The 21,797-nt window shown below is 43.7% G+C and overlaps 1 protein-coding gene across 4 annotated transcripts; it reads right to left on the bottom strand.

Moving 5' to 3' along the window:
* Positions 1-734: 734 nt before the first annotated feature.
* CNR1 (cannabinoid receptor 1) lies at positions 735-19,266 on the bottom strand. Of its 4 annotated transcripts, none has more exons than XM_071548731.1 (3): positions 18,785-19,266; positions 17,874-17,911; positions 735-5,817 (listed from the first exon to the last, which is right to left on the bottom strand). In XM_071548731.1, the coding sequence occupies exons 1-3, from the start codon at positions 19,227-19,229 to the stop codon at positions 4,336-4,338; spliced, it is 1,965 nt and encodes a 654-aa protein (XP_071404832.1). In that variant the 5' UTR covers positions 19,230-19,266; the 3' UTR covers positions 735-4,335. The 4 variants fall into 4 exon arrangements, with proteins under 4 accessions (XP_071404832.1, XP_071404833.1, XP_071404834.1 ...); XM_071548732.1 differs by lacking the exon at positions 17,874-17,911 and adding an exon at positions 11,422-11,514 and having other exon boundaries at positions 18,785-18,869; XM_071548733.1 differs by lacking the exon at positions 18,785-19,266 and adding an exon at positions 15,521-15,564 and having other exon boundaries at positions 17,874-18,753.
* Between the last annotated feature and the right edge of the window lie 2,531 nt (positions 19,267-21,797).

Genomic DNA, 21,797 nt, shown 5'->3' on the forward strand with positions numbered 1-21,797 from the left:
AGGGACCTTTCTACAGCATTTAGTGGGCTTTTTCAACTCCTATTTTCAGTTGTGGATGAGCAGCAGTGAAAGCACTTCAGTGTGACCCACAGGCAGTGGCAAGGCTAAGCTTGCTCTCCTTGCACTGCTTCTGTTTATCCCTACTGCACCACTTCATCTTCCACTCCCTACACCCATAACTGCCCCCACTGGCTCTGGTCAAAATCAGACTAACTCTTTGTTTGTCTCAAGTCTTTGATTACATTCACAAACCCCAATAACTAATTTAGGTCGTTGTTGCTCTTGGCAGCACTAGTTTAGTTTTTATTCCTTTCTTCTGCTCCTTTGTTTTTCTGAAGTATATGGGTTTGTCTTAATGTGACATCTCTGTGCAAATATATGTATCTAAGGAAGGCAAAAGACATTTATTGCATTTTGGCTAATACAGAGGAAAGGGGAAATTGCCTACATAATGAAACAGGAGATGCAGTTTTAGCTATGTCATTGTCTCCATAGTACTGAATACACAAATATATAATCTACCTCCTCCTTCCAACTTATCAGCGTACAATTAAAATCCACAAAGCTTGACAACCTGTTGTCAAGTTGTTTAAGCAGTTGTTTCAGAATCTGACAGACAAACTTATAAACAAAACGTAGAGCAGCAGATTGTGGGATGAGGCAGCATTATCACATGGCTTCCTCAGTTATCTCAAAATTTGGAAAACAAAAAAGCAGAGCAATACTTTTTCTCCTTGAATAAATAACAGTTTAATTACATTGTAGAAATAAAATGTGGTAGGAATACACTGGGAATCTTACAGAAATACTGTTCTGCTACTGGTAGGTAAATGGTCAAAGCTACTTTCATGACAATCTGAACAGTACTTGTGTACAAACTATTATACAGGTTGCTAATGAAAAATATTGCAACAGTTGCAAGGATGTTACCAGCTCAAACAAACATCTAATGATACAATATTCTTCTAAGAGGAAGTAATAATGTTAGATTTACAGACAATAGTTATGTTCTCCACTTTGAAACACTGGAAACAAAAACCTCAGGTAATCCAATTTCTTTACCTCACATTATCACACGGAAAGATTTTCCTTTCACTACGAAACATCATCCCAAGAGACCCCTGTAAACAGTTTATTCAAAGGTAGTATTTGAGATGTCACTGCAAGTTCAACAATTTTCCTAGTCTACAATTACAGACTTTTTAGGCCACTGCTTGTACAGATGACTTTTTTTCCCCACTTATTTACATACATTCAGCCCAATAACAGCAGGTAAAATGCGCTGTCTATCTCACAATAGACACACTAAAATTTTCATCAAAAGGCCAGTGCAAGATGTGGATAGTGATTGCACAGCATTGAGGAGATTATATTGTACAAATATACAATCAGACTGTTGAAAATCTAACTCTGCACGCATGTGACATAGATGGTCTTCTCGGTAGATCCGTGACACTTGGAGTTGGTATATATATATACGTAACTGCAACTAGCATTGGTTGGTTGGTTGGTTGATGATGTGGGTAGCCGTGGAACACAGTTATCGTTTGGCTGTGCCATCACCAAGTGAAGGTTGGCAACTGCAAATTAGGAATACCTAAAGCTGAATTTTAAGTACAGCTTATCTTGGAATGGCAGCAGATTTTTCTAATGAAAGAATACTTCTACTTAGTGTGCAACATACAAGGAAATTGTTGTTGACTCTTAATTAATGGTTCTAAGTGAACCGATGCAGTTCCTAGAGCTTTTGAAAAACTCATTATGCAAATAAAGATACTGATGATAGACGATAACGTTTCACAGGATACTATTTCTTATTATATCAGTAAGCACCAAGTTAAGTGCCAAGACAGCCCCATTGTCCCATGATTTATCATGTAAAATTTAGAACTTGAATGCACAACTTAAGTCCACAAAGTTTGCATTTAATTCACAAGAAGACGGTTTCAAAAATGGCTCTTAAAACACCTTTACATTTCAAGTGGGCTTTCCCCTGCCTCTTCCAAGAGGACTGCTTTAGGATGGATTAGACCGAGATACAAGAAAGATCTTTCCGGAGGACTTGTACATCCTCTGGGAGTCCTCTGCAATCCACTGGTTTTAGCTGACTGGTGTGGGTCCCTCAAGAGCGTGCTGCCCTGTCCTCTCACCCAGGTAAGCTGCAGGGGAGGTGGGTGGAGTTGCTCAGCCCCTTGCCTGATCTGATCTTTAAAACATGTCACCACTCATCAAGCCTGAACTTGGAGCCGCTTGCACCCCTACAGAGCCACTGGCTGGAAGGGGTTGGGCTACTCTGGCTGGCACTGAGGCATCAAAAATGCCCTGGGAATGTCATGGCAGCCAAGAGACCCCAGGCTGCTTCCCCCTCTCTCCCTATGTAAGACCAAGGACAGGTGGCAGGGCAGCATGGATTTTGCTCCACTTGCTCTGTGCCATGGAGGAAGTCACCCCTGTTGTGGCAAATGTCAGGCTGCTAAAAAGGCTAACCTGTGTTTGCAGCTATTTTGGCAGCTATCAGCCAGAAGAAGGGTAAGGAAACAGTTCAAAAAAGCAAGGCAGCAGAGAAGAGGAATCCAGACCTTCTGACTCAAAACCAAATTACAGAATATCCATGCCTTAAAGAATATCTGGTAATATGTTTCCTGTGAAAGTCCCAGGCTGCAGAAACTATCCCACCATGGAACAGAGCCACTGTTTTCCTTCAACAGCTTCTTCCTTGAAGCAGGTAGTGTCAAACCTTGTCAGTGGTTACTGTGAGACTCACCTCATTTCAAGCTATCAGATTTGACTACTGACAGCCTTAAAACAAACTATCACTTACTTCTGGCTTTCTCAGTTTTCAAGGACACCATTGACAGCCAAAGCAGTTGTCAGTGCAGGCTCAATCCATGCTCTGCCTCGTTTCCCCTTATCCTCAAGCACAACTCTAGCACATGGATATACATCTCACAGTGGATCGAGATGTTCTTAATACGGTACTTTCATCAGTAATCAGTTGGAAGAACTGAATTTTAGAAACGGAATTTGTGTGCAAAGCGTGCAACAAGAAATACAGTTACATTTGGTCATAGTGTCCTATCTTAAGTTATGCTACCATGACTCACACTGATTAGTATACTTACACACACACACACACGCAAACAAACATACACACACAGATATTTATTTATATACACGCTCACACAATAAGAAAATGTCTAAGTCTGACAATATTTCCTCCTCTTTTAGTGAAGACGGGAGTTTGGCATCTCAGGCTCTGAACCTGCTTAAACCCAGGATACAGGAATGTGACACACTTCAGGGATACATCGACTGCACAGTGATAACATCGCACATTGAGTCTGACACATGCTGTCTTCAGTGGTCCAGCACCAGCACGTGGCTTAAAACCAGCTGCCCATAAAAGGAGCCAATATCCAGGACATTTGCTTTTCAGTGTTTGTATTCATGTAATGCCCAAGAGCAAGGCAATAGTCTGTGCAACCACGAACATCCTTCTGCTTAAATGCAGTGGTATTTAAAAGTCTGAACCAGTGCATTCCTCTCTCACATTCCTTCTCTATTCCTCTGTTGCTGTTACTCTCATATGCATGTGAAAGTAAAAGGTAGTGGGGAAATAATTTTAGTAGAAGAACAAAAAGCCTCTCCTCTAAGTCCACAGAAGACCACTAAAAGTGTAAAATTTCAAAAATATCTCAGGAATTCTTCATAGGAATACAGTAAGTGTTTCCAATGGGATTTACATATCATGTTTCACGTTATTTCCAAGGATGTCTACCTTATCACTTTGTTTAATTAGACAAATATCAATAACACATAATAAAACAGCATACAATTCACAGGACATGACACATTTTACAAAACCTCTAGAACTCAGTACCGCCGCTTTTGGAAAAAATCAGAAACTCCTATTACAGACATGAAATACACTTCACATTGAAATGAACAGCATGATTACAAGGCTTTTTTTCTTATTTGATGGTATTGGTTTAGAATGCATTATTTTTCCCTTAGGTTTCAGAATTTTTCTTCACATTCCCAAAAGGAACCATTGCTAACCTGGTATTTTCTCTGTGCTCTTTCAGGAAACATTATTATTCAGTAAACACTTTTTGAGAAAAAACTTGTGAAAATTTAGCTTGAACACCTAATTGTAAAACATGAAGGTCTGGCTGATGGTAATGCTCTTAACACAATCATTGCTCAGCTTACAATGACAAACTGAAAAATATTACAGGAAGGTATAAACACGTTAAGCCATGGGTTTGGATTTCAGGTGTTGATTTTTTTTTTTTAAACTAACTCCTTTTCTCCCAATGCTGAGAAGTCTCTGACTTACAACGCTTCAGCAGTTGTGTCTGTGGAGACAGACATGGTAACTTTGGCAATCTTAACTGTGCTCTTAATGCAGCTCTCGGCAGCCCTGTGCATGTTCCCTGCGTTGTTAGCGTGTTTGTGCTGGCAGTCAGACTCCATGCTGTTATCAAGGGGCTGTGCTGTTCCTTCACAGGTGGGGAACATGCTGCGGAAGGCATGTCGCAAGTCCTTGCTCCTCAGAGCATAGATGATGGGATTCACTGTTGAATTCAGCAAACAGAGCATGCTACAGAAGGCAAAGATAGTCTTGATGAGCTTATTCATTTTCCCAAAGACATCATACACCATGATGGCGAGGAGAGGGCCCCAGCATATGATTAAAACGACTAGGATAAGGACCAAGGTTTTGGCTAACCTGATGTCCATACGAGTTTGATCAGGCCTAGTGATCTGTACTTTACCATCCTCTGTCGACTGAATGATGATGCTTTTCTGTGTGCCTCGCTGAAGCATGCGAACAGCATGGCTGTGAGCCTTCCACAGTATGTACATGTAGGCATAGACAATGAACAACAACAGAACGCTGGTGACCCCGATCCAGAACATCAGGTATGTCTCATCAATGAGAGGGAATATGTCTGAACAAACAGAATTGAGCTTTTTGCAGTTCCAGCCGAGCAGAGGAAGAACAGCTATTACAATAGCGATGGTCCACATCACACAAAACGCTACGACAGCCTTTGGTCGGGTGACAATCCTTTTGTAAGCTAGTGGCCTGTGTATAGATATGTATCGGTCTATCGCTGTGAGGAAAAGGCTACCTACAGAGGCGGTGAAGGAGGCTGTAACTCCACCCAGTTTGAACAAGAAGACATTGGGGCTATCCTTCCGGTGGAAAACATGGAAATCCACAAAACTGTACACAAAAATGACACTGCCCAGGAGGTCAGCTACAGCCAGGCTGCCAATGAAATGGTAGGAGGGTCTACACCGCAGGCTTCTGGAGTGGAGGATAACACACAGGACGAGGAGGTTTTCTAGTACTGTGAAGGTGCCAAGGGTGAGTGACAGCACAGCGATGGCCAGCTGCTGGCTTGGGTTCAGGATCATAAAGCACTCCATATCCATAAAGTTCTCCCCACACTGTATATTCTCCTCATTTTCCTTAAATGGGGACAGGGACTTGTTGTAAAACTCTGTGATGTTGACCTGTTCTGAGGGAATGATGCTCAACAGGGGATCATCTCCTGTAGTCATTTTTTCTTGGAAAGGATCACCCCTGAAGGAAGAAAGAGGGAACTTCTGGGGGTAGTACCCCAGCTTGGATGCCATATCGCCTTTCATGTCTTCGTACTGGATATCGTTGGAGCCCACGTAAAGGAGATCTGTCGTGATTGTTCGGAAAGTTGTATCTGCGAGGCCATCTAGGATTGACTTCATAACCCCAGTTTTGTTGGTTTCAGAGAGACTTGGGGATAGAAAAATGCATCGGAGGAAATCCTATATGGGGAAAAGATCAGACTTCATTATTATGAACAGGGAGACAAACTGCACAAAAAATTTAGTTGAACTGTTTCAAACAAAATCAACCCTTCTCTTGTATTCAGTGTAAGTCTAGACTTGGCCCCTGTGGGAGCCAGGGTGGGTTGCGCACTTAGAAAGACATCGCCTGGATTTCACCAATACTCAATTACATTAAGAAGTGATGTGAAAAACAGAGGCACAGGCAATCAAGTGTTTCACAGGGAAGCAATTTTGATTTCTCATCAAAACTTTCTGAGCTCCTCCACTAGAAAGATATTTTTCTCTACAACTGAACTTGGCTTCTGACTGCAGAGTACCTTGCAGACCAATATTCCTTGGGCTTGCTTCATTTAGATAATACCAAGTGTCACTGCTGGAGCAGCAGTAAAGTGAATCATCACCTTCATTGCTTTTCTCTCAAAAGGCACTGAGGGTTTTGAAAACTTGACAACAAAGAGGTAATGGGGAAAGAGCCATGCACTCTATAAATTTCACAGTTCACCCAGTACGCCTGTATATTCACATTAGCCTATCAGCGATCTGAGGTCTACTAAAATCCTGAATTTGCTACTGCAAATTTATTAGCAAGGGATTTAATCTACAAAGATATAGCTTCATTACATTCATACACGAAGATTACCCTATTCTTACATTCTGCTAAAAAAATGTCCCAGGTAACTGGGACATTTGGGCTACATGAGGGAGGTGGGTTGTTACTCTGCTCTGTTCAGTTTCAGGAAAGGCGACCAGCACTGCTATCAGTGAGAGAATCAGTGATCTGCTCTGTGCAGACCCTAAGCCTCAATCAGGGCAGTTCAGGCTTGCCTAGATAAACGTGGCACCAAGTTTGGGTCAGAGTGCAGCTCTGGTCAAAACTCCAGACAAAAGGGACCAGGAGCCACTGCTCCTTGGAGAAGCACGGTAATGTAACTTGTCCTGCTGTGGACACCCTCAAAAACATTCTGTCCTCTCAGAAACTGAGGGGACCCAGCAGAAGGTCCCCAGATAGCCACAGGTCTCTTGAGTCCTGTTGTATCCTGTCTTTGCTCATGGATTATAGAGGGTGCAACTCCTGGTCAGGGTACCCTTGGGAGAGGACCCTCCTCAGCACCTGACAAGTCTTACAGGTTTTCTTATGCTGTACTTCTTTGTATTACTTTGCCCATCGCTGTGCCTCACCTAAAAAATCCACTGCGCAGGCTGGAAGGGCACACCCACGTGGGGACAGCCCTTCCCAAATCTTCGTTCGCGAAGTCGAGCCACACACACTTTGCCCATAGAAAATTCCTTGAATATGGAGTGAACATCTGCTTTAGGGCTCCCTTCCACTGCCTAAGTGGATGAGAGTAGGTCTGAATGCAAGTAAGAGCCTGTATCACCTCTTTAGTGTGCAACGATTCTGCATCTGCTGAGGGACATCTTGATGATTGTATCAGCAACAGGAGCAAATCCAAACTTCTTGCTTTTAGAATGGAGGCAATTCTGACACTCAAGAAATCCCAGATGCCATATATAGGCTTGTACTGACTTAACTTGTTCACTTTACACAACTGACAGTAAGTGGCCAGAAAGCCATGAAAGATTATCTGCCAAAACTCAAGAGTACTGATCACCTCAGCCTCTAAAGAGAACACTTAAATAGTAGATACCACAGTTCTGGTTTTCCATGAAAACTATAGGAAATAAGTAAAGGGTTCCTCTCTACAACAATACCAATAACTTAATAACCAGTAACTTAAAAAAAGAAGAAATCATGAGCATTTCTAAAAGAAGAGATCATTTGGCTGATGATATATTTATACTGCCCTTGCTTATAGCACCTGAACACTCAAGACTTTTTCCGTAGCTGTTTTAATAGTTGCCTTTGATTAAGCAGGCCTGGACATTGACGATTAAAGGGAATGCACGAACTTAGACCTGCAGAAGACACTGCAAATCCAGTGCTGCAAACAAGGATGAGTACAAACAACACTTACCAGGATAGTCTTAACACAAAAAATATACTGGCTAAATCAGCTTTTGCAGACATAGTCTGCTCAGCAAATAACAATATCATTATTAGACAGACAGACAATATCAAGGAATTTAATTTTAGGGGCATGAGCATTGAAGGATGGAAATGTCACTGAAGCATACATTAAAAATGAACAGCAATCATCTAACACCTATAGTACTTTTCTTACAGAAGGTGCACTACAGCTGTTCCTAGAGAATCTGCAGATGCTACACATTGCAAAGATGACTCTGCTATCAAATCTGCTTTGGGTGAAGTCTGGCAACTTTACACTCGGCATTATAACACTAGTTTAAAATCAGAAGTGAAAAATGTGTCATTATTTGAAAACTACCCAAAAATATTAAATAAAACAAGTAGTTCTATAAACATGTAAAGATGGCTGTGGTATCCTCTGTTATTCCATCTTATTTTTGACACAAGAAAGACAACCATTTTAATGATTAAAGCCACAGCCCCATGTCGAGAAGATTATGTTTGAGGAAAGCTTCAAAAATTGTGTTCAACTGAGCACTTCTGCTAGACAGACAAACAAATTGTTATGAGGTAGCTCGTCCCTGCTGGAGTTATGTCAAGTACAGACTTCTCAGAATCAGGTGCCATGCCTTTGTTTGAAATACAAACGGAAACCCACGAATTCCTGCGTGCTCTTTTGAAGGTGGCAGTGAGTTATGTGACAGTATCACTATGCATGCATATGCTATGCTAACAACTTGGTTAATGGGATCAGAAGAGACAGGTCTTCCTTTGAATGTCAATGATTTTTTTTCTCTGTACTTTTACATTGAGATTATTACAGTAATTTCTACCTTATTGTATCTGCAAAGACAGTTTTCTTTGGGAGTATTTGGGAGTTCATTAGTGGTGTAGTTTAGGCTCTGGGGGATGCTGCTGACATTAATTTTGGTTTTGTTTGCTGCTGGGAATATCATAATTGGAAACTTCTAACTGTATGTGTGCATGCACCTATTCGAGCAGCAGTTGATTTTTATTAAAGTTGCAGTAAAACAACCGTTTGCCTGTTCTGGAATTACACTTTACAGGAAATTCATTTATTTTAATTTAGATACTAGCTTATCCTGGTATAAGTTCACTACTGAAATGCACTGAGGAGATCAGTGAAGTTTTCCATGGCTGTCTAGTGAAAACAAGACTGGACCTTTGGCACTGTGGTTATCAGGTCAGTCTGAGGTGCTGCACGATTTGACATAAGGCAGAAGCAGCGGTGTCGCTCTTGGTCTTTTCATTGCTCAGGTGCACATGCCAGTGCCTAAAATTTTGTCTCTGAGCTTTTCTATCTGAACCTGGAGTGGAGAGCAGGCACTGTGCATGAAAACAGACACCCCATGCCATCTGGCCATGCTGTTTTTCACAGTTGGCTTCAACACGATGTAAACCCATACAGCCCAAAAGCACAAACCCATACTACTCAACACCTGTGACCACCTCTACATGAAATCCTCCAGGAGCCCTTGTGGCTTCAAACAGCCTCCCCAGAGAACAAGCATCCCCCACACAGATCTGTCCCCTTTGGATGGGGCTGAAGTGATGGATGTGTGTCCCCTCACAGGCAAGGGTGGCAGGGAGAGAGAGCCTCCCTGCCCTGCCAGAATTCGCTCTTCCAACAGAGCCTTGAGTTTTCAAAGCTCTCAGCTTCATTCCTTCCTTAAATGAGCTCTACCATCTCACTCATTTTAAAACAGCTTTCAAAAGACTGAAACATTGATTAAAAATGAGGGAGAGCCTGCACTGACACTGTCACTCAAAATTTTTTATGTATTTCCATGACCGCATGCAGCAATTCAGAACAAGTACTGAATTATGAGTACAGATAAGAATTAAACAACAGAAAACAATTTCAAGCATCTTTTATCTTGAAGACCAGACCAGAAAAGGCAAGGCTGAACACCACTTTAGACCTTTCTCCCGTCATCCAGTAGCTGTTGAAGGGCACTGCCAAAGCAGCTGTGCAAAGTGACTGCCACTAGATGGAGTGGCTTTGACAAACTCTGCTTAACTGTCTGCAGAGACGTGCATTCAACTTCCTCCAGGCCCTTCTTCCCAGCCTGCTCTAGTGGGGGATCAAATCTATGACGTGTTAAACACCACCTGAAGGTTGAAGACACGACTTTTTTAAGGCTATGTATTCAAAGTGAAAGAATTACTTAAGAGTTGTGAGGGCAAGTCTGCCCTCCACTGTGTGATTACAAACAGCCCTAAAAGAAGCTTGGATGATATGACAATACAAACACACCTTAGGTTAAATAAAAAATACATAGTACTTAAAAAGGCTGATAACTCACCATCAAGGACAACAGGGAGAATTGTATCTCCCCTGGACTTCTAACTGGTCCACAAGACCAGTTCACTCATTAAAATGCTATTGCCTATCTGCTCCTGCTGTTCTGGGGAGAGGGAGGGCAGGAAAGTTTTTATCGTTGCCTATAAAAAGGACTGAATTTATTATTATTTTCAAACCAGAATGATTGATAGAGCAATTTTAATAGCCTGAATAGAGACAGTGAGTATTTGTGTTCTTCCTTGGAAAGCAATTATGAGCAATACAATGATGCTACTGATAACTGCAAAAATGTTGACATGGCAAGAAAAGGAATTAAAACAAGAAAGGGAAATCCACAATCAAACCTTTCTAGCTTCTATTTTAGAAAATGTTTTGATCTCCATGTCTATGCATTTCTTCTATGATAATCACAGTTAATTGAAAACAGGCTAAAGGACAACTAGGTAAAATTGAAACAATTAAGAAACAATTTCTGAACACATAAAATTACGCGAATGCACTCTCCTTGCTTACATGTTGTAAGGTTGTAAGCTGTTCAGAGATGGGCTTTATCTTCTGATAAACCTGTGTAACACTCAGTACACTGGGAGTCCTACCAAACTGGGGTCACAAAGTACCACCACAGAAGAAAGAGCACTCATTTATACTCGTATGCAGTCAGTTGTAAAAGTGTGAGAGAAATGAGGTCTACCATGGTAACTGTTGGCCTTTAGGAATTAGAACTGTCCTATAAAATGAAAATTTATATAGCTAATAATTGCCTTATCCCGTATGGTGATGAACAATACCACTTTGAGGACAGAACAAGGTTTCCAAGCCTTGGAGAAAGAAATGTGCAGACTGAGAAATGGTACTCTCAGACTCCGTAACACTGAGCAAGGAAAAAGCACATGTTGACAAGAATGTGAAGGCAATGTTACTCCTATCCTGTTCACTGGTTTACTATTCTATCTCCCAACACTATACCACTCCTAGACTATAAATGGCAAAAACACTGTCAGTCCTAATTCAGGAAAAAATGCATTCACTTCAGTCAGAATTCTCTCTGTGTGAGGGATCAGGAAGGAGCACACACACTAGGAGAGGAGCAAATGAGGAATGTTATCTTCTAGATACAGCAAGCACTATCAACTGTGGGGTAAACTAGGGCATGCAAGTACTAAACCAAATTCTGTTCTTATGTAACATGATCCTATCTTTGGCAAGCTGGACGTTAATTACCAAGAAGCCACAGCTACATGGTTATTTATGTTAATTAACATACCGTTTGCACACTAGCAGGATAAGGGCTGGACTGTTCCAATTTGTGGGAAAATGGCCCCTACGTGACACCCCCCAGCATCCAGGAGCCAACGATCTGAACAACAAAAACAAAACAACGGGGAAAACAGGACCTTAATCAGTGATGGACAATGTTTTAAAAAGAGATAACGCTACTTCCTCCCTCCAAAGTTTTGCTGGTGAGGTATGTGTACCAATTTTAGCACAAGTCATTTGCACATACAGAGAAAAGGAGGCTGTGCCTCACCTCCCAGACGGCCAGGGCATACACGTGTCTAAGATCAGAGAGTTTCAAAAGCAAGGTTGAAGTCCTGCTCCATTTGGTGCAGGAGAAGGACCCAAACTTTGCTCTCCTGTGAGGCAGGTGAGCACGCTGGCAGCCTCTATGTTCTGCTGCCATCTCTAAACTGCTTGAGTTGCTCCAAGAGCATGCCAGATCAGGAGTTAAACATCCAGAGATAAAGGCATCAACTGATATTCTAGGAGGCAGGGTGTGTGCCTGGGAAGTGAGAAGTTAAGCTTGAAGCCCTTTGTCTGAATTAAGCAAACCAAGGATGTGTCTCCTGCATTCCATGCAGGCATAGGGGAAGAAGAGTGAGGACAGCTGCCCCATCTGCCTATGAAAAATCCCCCAAACTCGACTTCACTCAAACCCCCTTAGCTTGTAAAATACAATCTCTTACCCACACATTGCCTACCAAATTTGAGACAAGACAAAGTAATGAAGTCACAAACCAGCAAGGGGACCATCAGAGTCACATTAATGGAAAACTACAGCTACCTGCTCTGCTCAGTATTTGAGACAAAGAAGGGAAGGCTGTGGGATTTTAAGATCCTTCACAGTTTATATATCTTAATTTCATCTAAAGACAGAATTCGGGAAGGGGATGAAGAGGCTTGCTGAAGGATGTAAGATTCAGATGAAAGGAAACAATGACACCATTGTGACCTGGTTGTTTGCTTAAAATCAGCTCCAGTTTAGGGATGAGTCCCAATAAAAGACCTTCCCTTCTTTCCAACTAAAGCAGTACGAACAGGTAATCCGAAAAGTTTGATACAATGCTTCAGTATTTACATTTTAAAGAAAATTGAAGTGAACTCATTAATCTGGTCAATTTTGAACCCTTAAACTTTTTCATAAAAGGGTTTATCTTGGATTTCAATATTCCAACAGAAACTGTGTCACTTACAGCCTCTTTTCTAGCCATTCTCTAGTGCCAAAAGGTGCAGGCACTTATTATTGCTAAGCAGAACTGGCATAAATGTTAAATGGGGACAGAGAAACCTAGGCAGGTGCAAAAGAGGTGGGGGCTGAACACTTATTCTCCTGAAAGTATCTAGAACAAGCAGCAGTTTAGTACACAATGTGTAGTTTAATGGAGAGAAGTCATTTCAAACAACAGAGCAGGACATTAAAGGCCCAGGCTGCACTGGATGCTAAATGTTAAAGGTCTCCAGAGAAATGTAATGTCTACAGAATGAAACAGGGGGAAAAACACATTTATTAGAGAGCAAAAAAAAGGGAGAGAGAACGACTCCAAGAAAACAGCTTCCATGTAATGGCGAGAACAGAACAGAGAAGGTCAAGAATTTGTTGCAGCAGAAAATATTCGTGAACTTTATTAAAAGAGTAAGGATTAGAGACAGAAAGATAGCAAAAACACCAGGCTTCAGGGAGACGTCTCATAAACTGCACGGAGTGTTATGTCTGCCTTCTCATTCTCGTGCAACAAACTGGCTGTAATAAGTTTTAATTAAACACGTGGTGAGATAGCAAGTTGATGCTGAGAGCAAAGGTAATGCTGGTTAAGCTATTGGTGTGATGAGGACTGGTAGGAGAGAGGAAAGACAACTGTACTCATACTGGGAATAAGATATCTACAAGTGAGACAGAAGCAAACCGGGGAACGGCAAGAGAGGAAGACCCAAGTGGAAGAAGTCCCTGTGAGGCAGAGATGCAGGGAAAGAGAGGAGTTGCCTTTGTCATAGGCTGGAGGAAAGCAGATCAGGTGAAGGAGAAAACACATGAGAGAAACCCTCCTTCTTCTGAGCTATGCAAACTTCAGACACCTCTGTAAGCAGAACATCGCTAGTGGGATTTTTCAGATCTCATCCTAAAGAAGGAATAGATCCACTGCTCTGCAGGCAATGACTTGCTCTTTTGAAAGTCCATTTCTGATCTGTATTCAAACAATGAAGGAAGATGCAAAGGGCTCTGAGAATGCATGTTTGGTTAAGGTCAGAGAAAAGGACAGTTTTGTATGCACTGACAGTTGGGACCAGGCTGGGGACTCTCAGGAGAGATCAGCTGAGCAAATTTGGCCAGGGACATTAATAAAAATCAAACTGCTTAAGAAAAATGAAGTACAGAATATGGACCTCAGAGGTGGAAAGGAAGACAGTGTTTAAATGGAGCCACTGAGTGACCCATACAGCAGATAAACACACTGAAAGTGAAAAGGGGGTTTACAGGCAATGACAAAAAGTTAGTGCATAGAGAGTTAGCAACACATTGCAAAGCAACATCCCTTCTACCTCAGTCTTCAAGACTCTACTTCTCTCAAAAATTATTATTAGGCTACCAAGTGCTGGCAATGCTCAGAAGCTTGGATAGAAAGGCTTTTGGCAAATGTGATGTCCTACACCATCAGGGTTAGTGAAGGACAAAAATATGCACTCCGATTAAAAAGTGAGGAACATTCTTTCATTTCTGGAGCTGTCTTGCCTTTCGTAAGATTTAAATAAGCTCAGATAACTGTCTTCATAGTTACATTCAAAATATATTAAAATATACTGCCTTCGCACACACAAACAACTTGTGAAATTATTTGCCAGCATATTAAACCACTACACCAGATTGCTTGGCAATGGTGTATGTCTTCAAAATATGCAGATAATTTCATAAAAAAAGAAGAAAGGGAGAGAAGTGACAAAGAATTACAGCAGAATCTGATATCCAAGTAGCCAGAACAAATTGTAGAGAGACTCCAATGAATATTACATCAGATTTGGAGAAACAGTTAAACTAACTGAGGGATCATAGAATATTCTGAGTTGGAAGAGATGCACAAGGACCATCAAGTCCAAATTACTAAGTGAGTGGCCCATACAGTGATCAAACCCACAACCGTGGCATTATTAGCACTAGGTTCTAACCAACTGAGCTAATCTCAAGGTCACAGTTATTACTTTTTGTGTGTGTGTCTGTACATATTTATATTTATATGCATAAACTTACAAACAGACATACAAAAAGAAAAAACACATGCCTAGAGGAAAAACACAGCAGTTCTGTTTTGCATGCACAAACTAAAATTTCAAGTGCTAGAGGACAAGCAGACAAGTAGAAGTGTAGGTAAAAAAATTAGGCAAGATGACTGCTGAACATCCTTCTGAATTCCCTTAAACACAACATTCCTGGGAAAAAGCAAGGATCTAAAACTAGTATCTCTATCACTGAGTTATTTTGCATGTATATATACATATGCCACCTACTTTTCCAGGTACTTGCATAGCCTGGACTTCAGTGCTGCATTACTTAGAAGAGGTACAACTGACTAAACAGTTATTTCTGAGAGCATGTTTCACATATTCAGAACAACAGGAAGGTGGGAGCCCCTCAAGCCTCTAAACACTAACTTTGAAACATTTCCTGAAATGCAGAAAGATGGAAACAGCTTCAGTGAGGGCTCAAAGGGAACCCACAGTACAGAACTGTTCCTGCTCAGTACACTTTGTAGTGAGCAAACACATCTTTCTTAAGGATATACAGCTGTAATAAAACAAGTTAACACAGAATAAGGTACTATGTTATGCCATCTAACCTCAATCTACACAAATAATACAACACCTGAATTGTATGGAACATCCAGTTTCACCAAACAGTCCAGTCATAGTATAAGGAGTGACCATGATTCTAACATACACAGTGGTGAAATATCTATTTTGTCAGTAATTTGGATGAAGCTAGCTTGATCAATAAAGGATGTTCCCACAGAAGAGAGGCAGAACTGGGCTTGGTGTGTGCATCACTCTAATGCCCCTGCATGAGGCACAAATGGCAGAATAAAACGTGCTCCGACCTTATGTTGCAAACCCAATCATTCTTCATGGGCAACAACGGCACCTTCGGGAAAAAGGAAAAAAAAGTTCTCTCTAACGAGAAATTAATTTATAAGTCATTATAACCATTTGAAAAGGACTGGTCATAGCTGGTTTCAGCGATCATTAACAAGGCCATGCACTTTCAAAGGGCCTGAGTTCTGGCGGGGAAATTCTTATCCCACCAGCAGCGATGGGATGTGCACTTTTGGCAGCAGTACCGTGTCAGTCTAGAAATGGAGACATAAAGATCACTACTGAGAAGACAGGTTGCCACATTTTTAACTTCGCATCAGTAACAAATACTCTTGCTGTCTACTCTGGCAAATTTGCAAGCTTGCTTTTAGGTACAAGGGACTAGGATTAATTTCCACTATAGATAAGAAAACAAAAGCAGCCTTGTTATGATTGAAAGGGTCTATTTCCCTCTGTCTTCTGTGTCCATCTGCATAGCTGCTTTGAACTTGGCCAAATGACAGTGCTAGGGTTGCCTACAGTATGTATTTTTAAATCATCATCAGACTTGTGAATTTGCTGCTAGAGAAAAGAAAAATCTCAAAATTCTCAAGTAAATAGTCAATGAGTGGTTTTGTAGAAGATTGATCATTTTACATAGCCTAAACTATTTGGGAAATTCCAGCCCAAAAAAAATGCAGTAAAATAATTTACTGTTCCATGAGGACACTTAGATAAAGACAATATAGACACGTAGAAAGAAATGAAGAGCAATTACTGTTGAGAAAAACTAAATCTGTGGATGCCTAGATAGATGGCTGCATGACTAGAAAGGTCATAAAGTCTGAATTTGTGAAGTTACAGTAATTTCTCTCTACAGGTGAAGAATCAGACAAACTAGGTGAGAGAAAGAAGACCATGAGACCTGCAGAACCATGAGTGGCAATGCATTTGGAAAATCTTGGGCAATACTAAATTAATATAAGAATTTGGATTCTCTGTTGCCTCTTAATCTCACCTACCTCTACTCAATAGAAATGAATATGCCAGCTCTCATACCAGCTCTCCCTCTCTAGTGCATAACACTTCCAGCACCAACATTTCTAGTGGGGTGACAGTCTGCAAGCATTTTGACACAGTCACATTAAAGGCTGAAAGTCAGAAATGGCTTAAAAAATACAGAAAAAAAAAGTTATTTCTTTCTAAACTTCCACTGCCCAATCAGAAACTTGTGAGCAGGGGAAGGGAAAGAAAGACTTTTACTAGCTAAGACCTGCCATTCCTTAAACAGAGCATGAAAGCCTTTAATGGGTCCTTTATGCAACTGAGCTAACATCATTCACCAAAGAACAACAGCCAGTATCAAAGGCATCCACCAACTCATCTCACAATACTATACGCTGCTTTCACCTTCACCTTGAGTTTTACAGGTATTTTGATTTGATTCCTGTGGGTTTTGGTGCCATAGAATGGTCGACAGGCTAAACTCACAGCAAATAAGTCCACTTCTTCACCTAGCCAAATTTTTTTCCCCTCCTGGCAACAGATGCCTGCTGCTTCAGTCAAACAATTATTGCTTTTATCAATTCTGCTTTAAAATGGTTTTACTCAAATGGTTCTGCCTCTTCTTCAAAAGACCAACACATAAGAAAGCAAAGCTGCTACTGGTTGCTACAAAACTAATTTTAACCTCGAGCAAATCAGGAATTACACATTCATCTTCTGAACTGTTTAAAGATGTTACGTTCATTTCTTTTACGACTGATTTAATAAACTCTAAACCTGCATAATAAATATTCCTGCTATAATCACAGAGGTTTTTTCCTTTCTTGACAAGGGAAAGCCCATGCTGATGGTTGATATGCGGTGTAATCTGAAAATAATTAAGCACACCCAAGTAATTTTTGCAGTGTTGCACATTTTGTTATTGAATATCATACTCAGTATCACTCTGATTCTTCGAGTGATCTTGGTATGTGTTAACAGCAATGCCACCCCCAGCAGAGCATGCTATACTCCTTTAAGAAAGGGTGAACAATAACAATAAAAACAAGATGATACATCTAAGGGGGGGGGGGGAAGCAGCATTACTACACCTTTAAAAGGTTACACACTATGTTGTTTTTTTCTTAAACTTGTAGATACTCAAGGAATAGTTTGGTATCTGGTTCTATGCTATATATGCCCCTTTATCTCCTGAAAGAAGAAAACATGTGCTGAATCTGTTAATCTCATCATTTGCTGCCATACAGAAAATAACACTGCTAATAATTTTAGAGAAAGAAGGAAAACTGTGGACTTCATCTTCTGACACCATTTTACTTAATCAAACTGCAATCACAGTAATGAGCCCTCTCCTACCAAACGCTTGGTACATACCTCATCCAGGAGTGTTTTCAATGGAGATCTGCAGACGTCTTTGAGACAAAAAGATTCCCATTTAAAATAAGCCCATCTGGTTATTCAAAATTATTTCTCAACAGCTGAAGATTTCACATGCCAAACGCTGCGTGAAGTTTAAAAGGCTCACCCTTTTTCGGCTCTTTTCCCCCCATACCTCCGAATTTCAGACAAAAACAAGCCAACCAACCAACCAAAAACCCTACCGGGATATTCTAAGGATGCTGGACTCCTAAGTGACACCTTTTAAGAGAACATCACTGCGCACAAAATTACGAACCGCCTTTTATTTCGGTTACAGCCCCAAAGGCAGAGTTTTGGGAGGAAAAGTGCACAGGAAAGCCGGAATGAGTATCTCCCGCTGGAAAACATCACTGGGTCAGGATGAGAGGAGAAACCTCCGATGTCAGATAAGGTCCTGTGGGAGTGCGGGAGGCTGCCGGCTCCGCGCACAGAAGAATAGACGCGTGCTAACCATAACGCCACCAGCCTCCCGCACCCCCACCCGCTGCCGGGCTGCCCGGGGCCCTCCTCCCCCGGCCGGGCTCGCCAACCCACACGGCGCTCCTCGGACCACCAGCTTTCCCGGGTGGCCCCGGGGCACTCTCCAACTCGTCCCAGCCGCCCGAGGCGGCGGCGCGGGCCGTGCCTGGGCAGGGGTGAGACCCGCGCACTTTCGGCCCCCGCCGCAGCGTGGGATGCGTGAGGGATGCTCCGCTGGCGGCTGCCTCCCATCCGCCCGCTCCGCCGTCGAGGCAGGCGGTGTCATCCCCTAGACCCTGCTCCTACCCACGCCGCCAACAAACTTTGACGGCGACAAGGGGTCCCTGGCCCCCGGCGGGCGGGCACCCGCGGCCCCGTTCCGCGCCCCCGCCCCGCGCCGTCCTTACCCCTCCGCACGGCACCGGCCGCGCTGCCGCCTGCTCCGGCCGCGCCGACACCCGGCAGGGAGCAGGGAGCGTGAGCGCCGCCCCGCCCGGGCACCCCAGCACTGGGGAGCGCCGAGGAGGCGGTGCCGGTGAGGGGAAGGAGGAGGTGGGAGACTTCTCCCCCCGGCTGCCTCCCCTTCTTCCCTTCCCTCCCCTCGGCGCCTCCTTTCTGACCACCGCCGCCCTCGCTCGCCCGGATCAGGCGGCACGCCGGGCTCCGCCACCCTGCCGCCGCCGCCGCCGCCGCCGCCGCTCCATGTGCCGCCCGCCCGCTCCTCCTCCGCCGCCGCCTCCGCCCGCCGCCGCCTCGGCGCGGGGAGGCAGCGCGGGAGCCGCCGGGCACCCGACGCGGCTCCGGCACACGCCACCGCCGCGTCCCCCGCCTTCCGCCCCGCTCCGGTCCCATTTATGAAGCCCGGCGCCCATCACGTGTCAGTGTGTGCCTTTTGTCCCGGCCCTGGCAGCGGCGGAGGCGCCCCGCACGCGCGGGCAGCGCCGGGGCGGACGGGCGGCGGCGGCCAAACTTCGCCCCGGGGGAGGGACACAGCGACAGCGGGGGACACGGCGGGGGCGGGCAGGGCACAGCGAGTCCGGACCACGCCGTCCGTCCCGGGCCGTGCCCCGCGCCCCCGGCCGGCCGTGGGCGATGACCGGCCGTGAGTCCCGTCGTGGCGGCGCGGCCACACCGGCCCGGGGGAGGCGGCGCGCCGGACGCCGAGCCAGCGCGGAAGGCAGCGCCTCCCCCGGCCCGCGGGGGCGGTGGCACCTCCCTGGGGGACCCGACGCGGCCCGGCCACCCTCCGGCGCGGCGGGGGCACAGCCTCGGCAGACCCCGCGCCCGGCCCGGCCCGCGGGGTGGCGCGCACAGGGCGCGGCTGGGGCTGCCCGCGTGGGGCGTCGCTTCCCCGTCCGTTTTCCCTGTGGAACACCAGAGATTTGCCATCGGGTTTTTTCCTTTTTTCTCACTATCCATGTGTCCGGCCTTGGGCGTTCTGGGGCTCGCGCGACAGCCGTCATGGCAACCCTCAGAAGTGCTGAGGGGCGAGATGGCTCCAAAGGCAGGCAGGCAGTGGGCACGACTGGAAAGCTGAGCTTTATTCAACAGCCAGTTCCTAAAAGAGTGTAATATCCAGCTGGCTCTGCTCCGTGTGCTTCTGTCTCTGCAGTGTTATAAATATGTATTTGTCTTCACACGAATTAATAAAGAAAGATGATAAATATTTATCATTTGACATAGTGTCTAAAGACATTAACTGGTCCATCTACCACATCCACCGGTGGAGAAGAAATATGCCATATCCCTTGTTTCTCACGGTAAAAAAACACCAAAAAACTCAGCTCCTCCCAAGTGAGAGTTAAAGGTATTGGGTGGCTGCATTTTTTAGAGGTGTCCTACTTGAGATGTTCCTGCCATATGATAGTGACTCCTCTTGAAGGCTTCTCAAGGTGGGCCCCCAAGGTCTGAGGCAGTCAAAAACTCAAGGCTCCATCCGCTGAAGTGCATCTGCTGGGGAGCACACTCTCATACTCACAATCCAGTGTTTTCCCGGCACTGAGTCCCACAGCTAGTCTGCAAGATCATAATTACTGCCTATAATTTTTCCACCGCTAGCGCTTTCTGATGGTAATCGTTAAATTAACAAGAAAGGAGATCATTTCAAATAGCACGCCCTGTGAGAAAAGTGGAGGGGGGAATAAAAGGCTAACTCATTTGTGCCCATCTTGGATTCCTGGTATTAGTCAGTCCATCTGTTTGGTCATTTGGAAGTGGTGATGTGTAGAAAGAACTTTATTTAAGACTGCATTAAATCACATCAGATTTCTCTTTAGCTATGCATTTCAGACCTCTCCTCTGAGGACTGAGAGTTTCCTTTTTTAATTATTTGAAAGAGTTGGGTACTTTTGCTGTTAATGTGAACCTACCAAGATAAACTTCTCTTCCACGTTCATGGAGGGACACACCCCTTCTGCAAAGGCAAGTCCATGAAGTGGACATTGTCAGACTAAAATCAACCCTATGGGTGTGTGTTACTGCTCATCCCATCTCCACATCCATCGCCAACAATCCCCATCCTGATCTGGCAGTTACTCCAATCTCAGGATAATCCTTCTTTCTGTCACTTCTAGACTTTTATGGTAGAGAGGAAAATTATAGGGTTGAACATGTCAACATGCTGTCACACTGAAGATTTTTTCCCCTAAATTCCCCTACAGTTGCTACTTTCAGTTAAGCCCACAAGTGTAGCAGTTCCATGGGAGACATGACCTATGGGTTGCCAGAGGTGATTCAAGCACTGAGTTCTCGACCTTCTTCACCATTGGGCATCCTGTGACCCCTCATGCCTTGCACACCCCATCCCCTCTTCCAGGATCGTGCTTGCATTTTAGCAGTTTGGCAAAGGAAAGGTTGTTGCAATCCTGTGACACCTGTTCCTAGAGGAGCTGGTTGGAAAACTGCTGAAAGAACTGCTTTCCACTGGAAAATGCAACCCTGTCAAAATTGAAATGCTTTTCAAACTCCTGTTGGTTGCAATGAAAATGTAATTTAAAAAAGAATAAATGGTGGAGGGAGGTTCCAACAGTGTGGGAGCATCTCATTGTGACATTTCCAAGCTAAACATTTCAATTTCTTCTTTAAAAATGAGTTTCAATTTCAAAATATTTCCTTTTATAGTATATATTACAAAATAATACCAACATTTGAAAAGCTGTCACTTATTACCATCAATCTGAGATTAATGTTATCCACAAATTTCTCAAGGTAAGGAATTCTTCTATCCTGATTTGGAGCAAAATTTTAAACCACAAACACCTAGTGAAACTAGAATATCTGAATTTCGGTGGGCCCTCAACCACATGATGGAGTTCCAGAACACATTACAGCCATCTTTTTAAAGTGCTCAATTACAAAATGCTTAAAATAGGGTAGGGCTACTTGAAGTCTTGTCTTGCACTTTAAGCCTTGCTGGCAGTT

This window comes from Pithys albifrons, chromosome 2 (genome assembly GCF_047495875.1).
Source record: "Pithys albifrons albifrons isolate INPA30051 chromosome 2, PitAlb_v1, whole genome shotgun sequence".
Lineage (NCBI taxonomy): Eukaryota > Metazoa > Chordata > Aves > Passeriformes > Thamnophilidae > Pithys > Pithys albifrons.

What these genes read in the sequence shown, in the direction of transcription:
- CNR1 (XM_071548731.1), bottom strand. Translation starts at nt 19,229, where the DNA reads ATGGGACCGGAGCGGGGCGGAAGGCGGGGGACGCGGCGGTGGCGTGTG. An exon ending in GGCCGGTGCCGTGCGGAGGG is followed by an intron (nt 17,912 to 18,784) that starts GTAAGGACGGCG and finishes TTTGTCTCAAAG; the next exon opens with ACGTCTGCAGATCTCCATTG. An exon ending in TGAAAACACTCCTGGATGAG is followed by an intron (nt 5,818 to 17,873) that starts GTATGTACCAAG and finishes TTCCCCATATAG; the next exon opens with GATTTCCTCCGATGCATTTT.